The following is a 12,430-nucleotide window of genomic DNA, read 5'->3' as shown; positions in this document are numbered from 1 at the left end:
CTCCTGTTAGAGGTTTTCTGTGTGAGTCCAAATGGTAGGAGGCCATGGGGCAGACCTAGGAGTGCCTCAGGATCCCATAGGAGGAGCTGGAATGCATTGACAGGGAGAGGGACTTCTGGAGTACCTCACTTAGCCTCTTGTCTCTGTGATCCCATCCCCGGATAAGCTGATGAAAACAAATGGATAGAAAGAATAAATGAGACAAAATGCAGAGGTGTTTGTCCTGTCAGTGCACAGTTGGTTTAAAAGACATCCATCGATCTGTTACATCAACATCAAAACTCCCCAAACCAGCTAATGCAACCAGGACCAAAGAGGAACGTTAGTCCTGCTGGTCTCTGTGAGAGGCTGACCGTGGGAGTGAGGGGCAGAAATAAATCGAGTCAGGCTGCAGGGAAGGATCAGAAAGTTTAGAGCTGATAGAGCACAGAGGGGGAGGTACATATGAAAGGTTAGCTGGAGAGTGGAAAGAAGTAAAAGAGAAAACAGGAGAGGTAGGAAAAATCAACATGAAAGGGATGGTGAGTCACAGATTTAATAGATATCAAAGCATGAATAACGATACTGATGAGAGGAGAGGAGAGGAGAGAGGAGGAGGGGAGGGGAGAGGAGAGGAGAGAGGAAAGGAGAGGAGAGGAGAGAGGAAAGGAGAGGAGAGAGGAGGAGAGAAGAGGAGAGAGGAGGAGAGGAGAGGAGAGTGTGTAATTACCAGCCTGCGGCTGAACACATGTCTGCTGGACTCTGCAGGAATAGCGATGAGCCCTGAGCTGACAGCTTTTATAACTTCATTTCATGTTCTGACCCCTCATTCATTATCAGGAGAGGAATTGCTGCACACACACACTCAGTCAAACACACACGTTAACCAATGAAGATAAAAGGCACAGCTCTGAGTCAGATTTCTCACTTTGGCTGCTTGAACTCTAATTCACCCCTGCTGTGGCCAAACAGACTCCTGCCACAGTTAATATATTTACATCAGTAGCAAGAGCCTTATGCAAGTTTTTTTTTTGTATTCTTATCCTAAAACTATTTTAGTTTTCTCTGTGAGATTTGCTCATACCTGTGTGGTTTTATTGTCCAAGTCAGATTCACCAAACTCCCTTAGCTGCACCAGATTGTCGTACAGCCGTTGTTTCAGTCTGTTAAACGCCACCTTTTCATGTGGAGGAGAGCGTAGTGACCTGTTATGTAAACTTTGTTTTAAACTGTGCTACCTTTACAGGGATTTGCTTCTTGATTTGCTTCTTGACTGTCCAAATCACCACACCACAGTGACTGATTCTTTTGCATTCACTTATTATCACTTAAAATAAATTAAACAAAACACTTTCAAGTCTGGCTGCAAGGTCATAGACTGTACCGATACCCTATTTGACATATTTCTCACGCGATTGCTAAAGAGAAAGAGAAAAAAAATCAGAATCCAAAAATAGTTACATAGAATATTAAGTTGTCATCCATTTATAACTTAAAGAAAATGTTAACATTACATTAAATAAATTAGAATAATGTGAGAATCAAATTTTCAATTAACTCAAACAAAAAAAAGGCTCTAATGTTTGAGATTTGATCATTGGCATAATCTACCTCCCTAACATTTATTATATAAAGCTACCTGGTTGCTCCATTTTGTGCAATTATATTCACCAATGTGTTACCAACTAGAAAAAAGACAAACGTCTGTGTGGAACTTTCTCCTGCTGTTGAAAATCCTCACAATTAGTGGAGTCAACTCAGTAGTGGTACTTTTTGTGTACCAGAATAATTTAGAAAATATGGTTACACTTTACTAAAAGTCCCCCCATCAATTATTAATTTTGCTTTCAATTTGTCTAAGTTATATATTTCATTTGATTTTTTTATGTAGTACATTTAAATAAATAATAAATTAATTTCAATTGAGGGATTATAGGTCTAAAAGGTATACTGTGCCTTTAGTTATCCTGATCATCACTTACAGTTTAATACATAAAAAGTGTGTGATGGTGTATTTCCCTGCAGGCACTCTGACCTCTGTCTGTATATTCTTATTTTCTTGTGTTAATCAAAGGCTCTTAGTGCTCAGTTGAGGTTAGGTCTTTTTAAAAAGGTAGTGAACAGGTGCCAAGACAGTAAGCAACAGGCAACCAAGTGCCGAAAAAAGGCAAAACGCCAAATGTGAGCGAATCGGCTTTTACGCCAACTTTCACTGGTGATTGTGTTTACAAACAGTAACCGACAGTCCTGCATAGTATACCTTTAAGTCAAGCAAGTGTTTTTTGACGTGCAGAAAGAATCAGAGAGACTGTGTATGACTGGTGTGACACGTCTGGACCACTTGAGAAATTTGTTTATTTTTGTTCAATTAGTGAAAACAGCAAGTGATGCTACTTAAGAACAAATCTGTTTGTACGAGACGTTTCCTGCACGAGACCCAGTTTCTCTTTACATTTCAAAGATGAAAATCTATGATTAAAGAGTGCCGGATTTCATACATGTATATTTGTTTGAATTAGGTCTGTTGTTGAGTGATCTCCAGGTGTAGGATTTTTTATTACCTCGTTAATGTGTTGGGTCGTCTTGGCAAACAGATGAGAAATCAGTCTTAACAGCAGGGACTGATTGTGAATTTGTTTTCATCGGTGGGATCTGTGCCTATTGCAAAAAATGAACCTGTGGACAACCGTGTGTGTGTGTGTGGGTGTCTGTGTGTCTGTCTATCTGTCTGTGTGCGTTACAGGGTACTAGCAACTGAGTGTGTGTGACAAGAGCCAGTGACCACCTTTAGTCCTTACTGAGCATTGAATCGATGTCCATCCCACCATGCTTAACCTTTTAATGGTCCAGTGGCTAACCAGCCTGGTGGGAAGCACATCAGCCCTAACAGAAACTGAAGGGTTAAATACTTCAACACTTTACAAGCTGAAATCACATCAGTGGATATTCTCCAGTGAAAAGAGTCTATTGTCCAGGACTGAGTTTAATCTACGGCTGGGAAATCTCAGTGTGGCCGTAGGGACTATACTTCCACCCCATCGCTCAGCCGAAGGAGCAAACAGCACAATGGACGCGGCAGTTAACAGAGCAGTGCAGCAGTAACTCTCTGTTTAAAATGTCCCTGCTCTGCTCCCTGGCGTCTCTTTGGCGGATAGCGGGAAGAAGCAATGACGATGACAAATGGGAGCGAGTTTGGTTTCTGTCTGGTGGCTGCTGTCTCTGTCTGTGTGAGTCACTGCGTTAGGCCACTGGGTGCTGATTTATGTATCAACGCCTACTGAGGAACAAGCAGATCACATCCAGTTATTCTGCATGCACACACACACACACACACACACACACACACACACACAAACACAAACTGCTGAACACCGCTAATCACACACTGACGTTACACAGTACATCATGCACTGTGCACAGTCTGCCACTGTAATATTTTGTCAACAAATGATTAAACCTTTTGATGCTGACATGCAGCAAATGTGATGCTGGATTAAACAGTCTAATGGTGTTAAAAGTTACTTTATCTAGAAACCAGAAGACCTTTGAAGATGTAGTTGGTAATGTTCATGAAAATAACTTTTTGGGGCAACCTCTGGCTCACCTGGTGAAGACTATGGCCAATGTGGGCTGGGGCCTTTGCAGTGGCCGGAGTTCAGTTCTGGCACATGGCCCTTTGCTGCGTGTCATTTCCCTCGGTCTCCCACATATCCTGTTTAACGGAAGCTGTCCTGTCAATAATGGCAAAGAATGCTCCCCCAAAAAATCTTTAACAAAAAAAGAGAAAACTTGATTTAGCTTTGCTAAAACTGTCACTTTTTTCACCCACAGCACTAAATGAAATGAAAAATGATCTGTAAAAAATCATCGTATTCCTCAGCATACTCTTTTGCCTTGTAGCGTTTCCAATGGCCTCATTGCATCTGAACCAAAACAGAGTGGAATAATGTCTAACACAGCTGTCAATCACTGCCCGTGAGCTGCGGTCAAACTGTCAAACTAGGCAGTGCTGATCAAATATGAATCAAGATTCTTTCTTCCTGTTTCTCATCTCAAAGGTTTTCAGAAACAAATTTAAGTCTACTCTTTAGCTGTACAATGAGAAAGTTGGTCCGGCTGGTGGGCTGTGCTTCGTGGCTGCGTCATAAACGTTCTCATTTTACATCTAAACAGTACACTACAATGTGTTTCTGAAAACATTTGTGATGAGAAATAGGCCGTGCAGTAACAAAATATTGATTCATATAAGATCAGTACTGCTTAGTTTGACAGCCTGCGTTTGTCTCTTCAACTCTGACTGGTTATTTTTGGTGCACCGCTGTCGATTCTAGCAAAAATCCAGCAGACAGATTTTTTTTTTTAATTTGATTTGTTTTCTAACATCATCTGTCTCATTTACTTCTTTCAGAATATAATAACTGTTCCAGCAAATATAACAATATGTTGTCATAAAAAATACCATCTTTATGTTTCATCAGTTGAAAAATTATTTAGGATTTGCTAAACAGATAAACACATATGTGAAATGTGAAAAATAAATCTTATGCAGCTGCAGTTGCATGACATGCGGTTGTTTGCCTGATAAAGGTCTAGTACCAAAAAGTTGCAAATAAAGTGATAATGCAAGTTAGACAGTGTGCGGGAGTCCTTTTGCAGCTTTTTGGTCGATCTGTGCCTCTCCACCACACCTGTCCATCTGATAGATGTGCAAAGTTTTATCTTGTCTATGAAGCTGCAGTAAAATAAAGTTGGTAGATATAAGACAAACATTTACTCAGCCATTAATGAACTGAGTCTTTGTAGAGTCTCAGTACATTTAACACAGGCTAAAGCATATAAATAGTCATTGAAACAAATGATAAATTATACTGTAGATTGATGTAATGCATATTACCACAGTCTTTCCTTTAATGATGGTTTGCACCAACTAGGACACATATATGTGCAAACACAGTAGGCTATAGTAGATGCACAGTTTAATACAAAATGGCTTAACCTCAGGAGAAAACATACTTGTCATTTTATTGAACACTGAGAATTTATTAGATCAAATCTACATGAAAGAATTGAATGACACATGATTTTGTAACTGTATGTAACTGCAAAAATAGCCTCTTCTCCATAAAGAGGGAGCAGTAGTAGTATTTGTAAAGAACCCCTTTATAATGCCAAAAAAGTCTGTGTTTTATTATTCAGCAAATGAGCACACTAACACTGTGTAATTTAATGTTTGGTCACCTTCCATACGCTGGTGTTATGATGTAGGTGCAAATTAACTCTGAACTCAAAAGTGTCCGCAGGGCAGCTATTAATCATTGCAAGTGTATTCATGACAGGAGGGCTCCCTCTAGTGGTCAAAGTATTGTTGCAAATGTTGACTCACTTAAGTGAGGTCATAGACTCTGTGAACCTTCATTAAAAAAGAAGTGCAGTTCCTTCATGTCAGATCTTTGAACAGATTTTTAAAAGAAGTTTAAAATTAAAACCATGTTAATTCAGTTGTGTTTGTGTGTTTTTTCCAGAGCAAGGACACACCGATGCCGACATGTTCTTCTACCTGCTGATCGTGTTCTCCACCATCAGCTCGTTGTACACACTGATCTGGGATCTGCGTATGGACTGGGGTCTGTTTGACCGCGGAGCTGGAGAAAACACCTTCCTAAGAGAAGAAATCGTTTACCCACACAAGGTAGAGACTGAAAGGAATCTCATGTCCGTTTCTCTCTCTCTCTCTCTCTCTGACACACACACACACACACACACATATCCTAACCCTGTCTCATCTGTGTCCAGGCCTACTACTACTGTGCCATTATAGAAGATGTGATCCTACGTTTTGCATGGACGATCCAAATCTCTCTGACCACGATGACCAAGATCCACTCTGTGGGCGACATCGTAGCCACGGTGCTGGCTCCCCTCGAGGTCTTCAGGTGGGTCTAAGTTACAGTAAAAAAAAATTTTAAACACATAAACTTAAAGTCACATGTTGCTCTTCAAGCCACTCATCTCGTTTAGTCCCCACACTGATTCCTGAAACAGTTTCACCTCTTGTGTCATGTTCGTCCCACTCACTCTCTTACTCACCCACTCTCTCTGCAGGCGTTTCGTGTGGAACTTTTTCCGTCTGGAGAACGAGCACCTGAATAACTGTGGTGAGTTTCGAGCTGTGAGGGATATCTCTGTGGCGCCGCTCAATGCTGATGACCAGACACTGCTGGAGCAGATGATGGACCAGGAGGACGGCGTCCGGAATCGCTCAGGCAAGAAGACCTGGAAGAGGTCCTACAGCCTGTCGCTCCGACGCCCCCTACTGTCCTCTTCACAGTAAGACTTAACAACTGGCTCATGCACTCATACATTTTTATTTCACTGTGATCTATCAACACTGAGGAGCTGAAAAAAAAAGCACAAACAACTGTAGACAAAAAAATCTACTGATGTTATACAATCAGATATCATGAAGAGACTTTACATTTCTTATGATTTTTGTTATCAGATCCTTGAAAAAAACAACAGGGTACTAAAAATACTACTTACTTATTACTAACAACTATTATAGTATTCATGTTAGTTTTTTTGACATCACAATAGTTTTAATGAAATTCAATATATTAGACTTTGGGATAGATTTAGGGAGTCTTGGGCTTATTTCCATTGTTCCTGGTGTTTTGTCAGTCCAGAACCCATTTACAAACATGAAGACAAATATTAAAAGTCTGTCTTCAAGAAATATAGAAAACAGGAACTAACAAACTAGAATAGTGTATCCTACAACAACCCAGGGTATCTACAAGTCCTTAAAACATTTTTAAATGTCTTAAATTCATTTGTATAAAAAGTAATCCTTACATGAATAATCTTAACTATGAACTTGGAGGCTTGATTGCCACACATATTTCATCTAATTTAGTTAATCCATATTTTAAATTATTTTTGTCAAAATAAGCTGGTGGGAAAGAGGTTGGCTTAACTTGATATGTTCCACCATGATCTAGCCTTGATAATAAAGCTTTTTATCATAAGAAGAGTGCTTCAGTTTAGCCCTGCCTACATATATCCTACTTAACTTTATACCTACCCACAATGCTTGAATAACAAAACAATGATTTGTCCCAAAAAGTTGTCTTAAAATTGGTTAATAATGATCTTTAAAAGGTCTTAAAAAGCATTAAATCATGTGTGTCAGATGCATGTGACTGTGTGACAATGCTCTTTCCGTTGTTGACAAAAGTTAGGAAACACACACACACCTATGCACTATAGTATGTGCGCATGCAGCACAATAGATGCAGTTTATTACAAAATAGTCTTACCTCAACAGAATACACTCATACTTCAAATGTCTTTTTGTTGAACGCTGAAAAATTATGTCGTCAAATTGATATGAAAGAATAACATGCATATGATTTTAGTGCATGTAACTATAGTAATAGCCTCTCCTCCATAAACACCACTTAACTTTATACCTACCTGCAGTGCTTAAATTACAAAACAATGATTTGTCCAAAAATCATTTTTAAAATTGGTTAACAATATCTTGAAAAAGTCTTCAAAAGCATTAAATATATGTCTGATACCTGTAGACACCCTGCAAACAACAATGTGGGAATTTTGTAGCTGTATTACTGGTGTTGCACCACTTATAAAATGAAAGGTATCATTAGCACCTAAATTACATCTCACCACTAAAGGTTGTGTGACCTCAGTAAAACAGACAACAACAATAATGCATCTGTTTTAATGATCATGTGAAAAAAAGGCTAGGTTTTAATAAAAAATAATTTTTTCAATCCTCTTCCAGATCGAAAAAGGACACAAAGGTGCTTATTGAAGACACGGATGATGAAGCCTTCAGCTGAATCCACAATGTCAGTATGTACAAACACAAACACACACACAGACATACTATACTTAGAGGGACCTCATTTACTAACACTCAACCTCAACCCTTCTCCCTTGTAGTGATAAGAGTAGTGACCTTCACCCTCAGTCTAAACCTCTAAAGCAGTGTGGACCTCAGACTGTCCTCACTTTGGACAATTTACCTCATCTTTACGTTCCTGTGAGTATATTTGGTCTTTATAAGTATAGAAAAACACACACTGTAACGCAGAAACACACATAAAGATAAACCTGCTGAAGCACAAACATAGTGTAATATTGCTACAGTTGATGAGAGAGCTAACACAGACAGACAGATGGACAGACGTCACGGGAAATCTTCTGCACATAAGAGGAAACACAGACCACACTGCCCTGGGATTATTCTCTTCCCCTTTAAAGGACTTTTTTTTAGTATGTGTTGTTTACTTTGAGATGTTTGCGTTTATTTAGATCTGTCTTTATTTTTCCTGGATTTATTTTGGAGACGCTGCAGAGACGACTGTTTACACGCCTTTTTAACTACACTAGGATCAACAGGGAGAAGACAAGCCAATCAAAAGACTAGTTATTAATCAATAGAAACCTGAGGAAGGACTCAACACACACAACAGCATATCAAAACAAATCAACTGGTTTCAACTTGTTGATTCTTTTTATACTCCATCTTTTTTTCTTTCTGGTTGAGTTGTAATAACGTCCGCGTACAATCACAACCTGGAGGCACTTGCAGGAAAAGTGCATTTAATATACAAAACACAAAAAAAACAAATTATAAACAAAAAGGGATGTTATGATTCAAACATTTCTAATCTGTGAAGTTGCTTTGTAATATATTTAATATATTTTGATGTGCATTATTACTCTATTGTAGTTGTTAAGTACTTCTACATGTGTTGTTTATACTAGTGAGACTAGTTTGAGCATCCACTTGATGATTGTTAATGTATTTTATAATGTTTGGAATGTTTTTATTGGTTAGACTTGTGCCATGTTTTTAATAAGCTCATAGTTCGATTTGTCACCGACCTCAAATTAGTGCAAAACTGACCTGCGAACCATCGTGTCATGACTTCTTAAAGTGCCCTATTAGATACAGTACACGTGTGCATTGCTATTCTTTGCATTAACTACCAAAGCTTAATTTTTCTGAATGTGTCAATCCACTTTATTTTAAGATTGGAGTGATCTTTAACAAAAGTTCATAACTGTTTTAGCAGGTAGGATCCGTCTTGTTGGAGTGTGTCAAGAGTGATGTGATGTACCGCTTTAAATGGTCAGTTGAATTGTCAGTGAGTCAAAGTGTGTCAGTGGTTCTCAAACTGGTAGAGGGATCGGGTGACTTTTTAAAATCATATTGAACAAGAGAGCTCTGATGCTAACAAGACTTTCAAGATCCAGGTCATCGAGGTTTATTCAGACGGAAAAATGTCATGTAAAGTACAGGATGGACCGTTTTTTGACAGGAAAGAAAATCAAATACATTGCAATAGACTAACAGAAAAACAATGTCTCTTTACACTAACTTGGTACTATAACTCGGTAGAAAACCTCCACGTCACATACATAAAATAAAACAGTCCTGAGCAAAGGCTTGCTCAATCAGTTAATAAGAGCCCCCCGCCCAAAAAAAAACCCATTATCAGTTAAAGTGTACACTACATTTAGAATATTTGTATCACTTTATCTTTCCATCTATAATTTTACTTTGCGGAACACAGGAGTTCCTGGTCTACTTAGTGCGTAAGGTAAAGGGATGAAAATATTTCAAATATGGTGTAAACTTAATCTGATTTTGATTTTTCTAACAAGTTTGCTGATTTTACATATTTCTGCAATTGAAATAAGATGCCAAGAAACCTATAAATAATATTTTATATCTCCCTTGGTTGTCTACCCGGACGATATTGTTGTTTTTATAGTGATGTCACTGTGATTCGGTCTATAGCCTCACACACGCATCCACGCATTTATGCAGCTGTTTGTGGAGTCATCTCTCCAAGTCTGTGAATCCATTTGGAAGTTATGTGCCTTTTCTGCAATAGGCCACTCCCATTGCCACGCCCTCTTCAAGCCAATTGGCTTGAAAACAAATACAAAGTTTTAAGGAATAAGGAAGTTTGAGAACCACTGGTACATTGCAAAACACTTTATATGGTCAACAGACACTAACAAAAGCTCAGTGTTGCCAGATGGAGCAGTTTGCACAGAATTGAGCTACTTCTGTGTAATTGTGCAGAAAAAGTGTACAATTTAGGTGGTTTCCTCCAACATAAAGTAATGCTTTAACCAAAAAAGGCAACTTCTTTACTCTATATATTATTCCCATATTATAAAACAGAATGAACATGGATGCGCACCTCATCCAGCATCTGTAACAAAAAAAGTTTAATTTTATGACAAGTAGGCAACTTCGAGACTCATCGGTGGCAATCAAATCTGGCAACACTGCAAAATCTCTCTCACCACATCATACCTGTCAGCAGATACATGTTTGTTTGTTTCTTGTGTTCAGTGTTGACTTGCTCATTTTAGCACTTTCAAAAAAAAATTGATTTCAAGTGTTGTGATTTGTTAGATCAAATGTAATATGCTAATCTTTGCTAAGGAAAGTTAGTAACCACCAGGAAAAAATGTGCTGTACATCTGACATCCACTTCTGCCCCTTTCTGTGTTGTTGCTGCTGTTAAAGGCCCCCTGGCTTTCAAAAGGATGTTAATTTAAATGCTGGTTTGTACGTTTCACTTTCTCTTCCTGTTTGACCCTGTCACTCTGCTCCGCTGTTCCTCCCTGTGGCTTCACAGCAGCTAGTCATGAGACTAAGCCCAGTGAGCCTCAAGTTACAGAAAGTCGTGTTTCTTTTTCTTCCGTTTTTCCCGTAGTGGCTAAAAGACTGAAAGCTTCTATGTGCAATGAGCTTAATGCGAAAACTAGAAAGCTAGAAAAAAAAGTTAAAATGTAGAAGATGGGTAGCTTCCCGATCCATTTTAATACACTAGACACCATGACTGCATACAGGCGTAAAACATGACACACACACACACACACACACACACACACACACAGCCCACATTGCCTCTCTTGTGTCGGAGAGCACAACTCTACAGCAGATAGTTTTGTAAAAAGGCTCTGTTGTCTTGCCTGCATGCTGCTTTAGTTTTACATTGTACATAGGTCTTAATTTATTTGACATGATGTGTATATTAGCAATCATTGTAGCTCATGTGACAATGATTGATTTCATACGTTGCCATTTTTGCTCCAAGACAAGCAGTATTTTTTAGGCGATGAGGAGCTCTTTTTTCAATTGTTCACGGTCCTGCACTTCATGTGTAAATCTGTTGACAATGTGTTTGTATAAAAATAGAAATCCATAGAACTGGAGAATGTGATTGGTCGTATCTTGTTGGTGATTCCTTCTTATTTCATTCGAGGCTTTGCGTCCAGGGCTTGTGGAGGAGGCGTGAGGGGCAGATGTCCTGAAGCTGTAATACTGTTTGTACATTTGTGAATGTGCATGAAAATATTGTGGATCTGTTGTTGTGAACTGCCCGGCTGACAGAAGCACTTTGACATACTGTAGGGCACAGGAACAGAGAGGACCCACACCATGACAAGATACTGTTAAACTGATCCCAGATCTGCCCGAGCTCCTCTTGAATTCGCTCTTAAACAGATCCAGGATTTTTATTCGAAGCATTTCTGACATGCTTCTCTGCGAGAAAAACAAATGTTTCGGTGACCAGTGTCTGTTCACAGTATGTGTAACCCGCTGACAAAAACAGAAAAAAGGGTTATTTTGTACAGTTTGTGTCTGATGAAATGATCCTCAGCCCTTACATCCCATTTTTCTCATGGGTGATTTTGCTTCCACTGCTCGCTGAAACCCCCATGATGTTAAAGTGCTTGATATGTGTCCGCCCCTCCCTGCCACTCTCTTGATGTTGTTCGTACCCTTTCTCTAATCTAGCTGAACGTGATAGTACCTGTAGTTTGGTAGATGGATGTTCTACTTTGATAAGATACAAAAAAAAGATAATAGAATAAATACATTGTGGCTAAATGTGATTTTAAGAGACATAAAGAGAGAAAATGTCTTACAGTCTGAACCATCTCCCACCCGAGTCCCTTTTACAGAGTAGTTTGTACATGTCAAGTGTATAACGCCATTCTATGATGGTTTTCCTGATGGTATTTGTATTTCTGTATACACTTTGGTGATCCTGTCATATCTGGGTTTTATAAACCACGATTATTTTTAAAACTTGCTCTGCCTCTTGCCTCTTCTTTTTTTTCTCTTTCACTATTGAATCCTTAAGTTTACAAAGTTTTAGTGGTGGACAAGAATGTGAACGTGAGGGGCCACATGGTCACTGAAAACTGAACAAGAGATCAAACAAATACCAATGTTAGTGTGTCCACACACTCATTTAATTCATCTTCGTTTCTCTGTTCAGTTCAATACTCACCCTCTGCTTTCCAGAGACGCCCTGTGCAAGATTTGGCCTGGCTCTATCAGGACTTTCAAAACCACCTTGAAAAGATGGTTAAAAGCTGCTCAGGTCTG

At 39.0% G+C, this 12,430-nt stretch overlaps 1 protein-coding gene across 6 annotated transcripts in view; it reads left to right on the top strand.

Moving 5' to 3' along the window:
• xpr1a (xenotropic and polytropic retrovirus receptor 1a) overlaps positions 1-12,131 on the top strand; it is a 126,321-nt gene extending 114,190 nt beyond the window's left edge. For 4 of the 6 annotated variants that reach the window (XM_088077768.1, XM_088077769.1, XM_042483774.2 and 1 more), the window contains 4 exons: positions 5,502-5,668; positions 5,773-5,912; positions 6,082-6,306; positions 7,784-12,131. In XM_088077768.1, coding sequence (XP_087933894.1) covers positions 5,502-5,668; positions 5,773-5,912; positions 6,082-6,306; positions 7,784-7,841 — 590 coding nt within the window. In that variant the 3' untranslated portion in view covers positions 7,842-12,131. The remainder of the gene's footprint in view (positions 1-5,501; positions 5,669-5,772; positions 5,913-6,081; positions 6,307-7,783) is intronic. The other 2 variants (XM_042483775.2, XM_042483776.2) reach the window with 2 other exon arrangements.
• Positions 12,132-12,430: the final 299 nt, after the last annotated feature.

The sequence above is a fragment of the Plectropomus leopardus genome, chromosome 5 (assembly GCF_026936395.1).
Source record: "Plectropomus leopardus strain MGB_pleo_1.0 chromosome 5, ASM2693639v1, whole genome shotgun sequence".
In the NCBI taxonomy this organism is placed as follows: domain Eukaryota; kingdom Metazoa; phylum Chordata; class Actinopteri; order Perciformes; family Serranidae; genus Plectropomus; species Plectropomus leopardus.
This window is presented reverse-complemented; position numbering and strand designations above follow the sequence as displayed.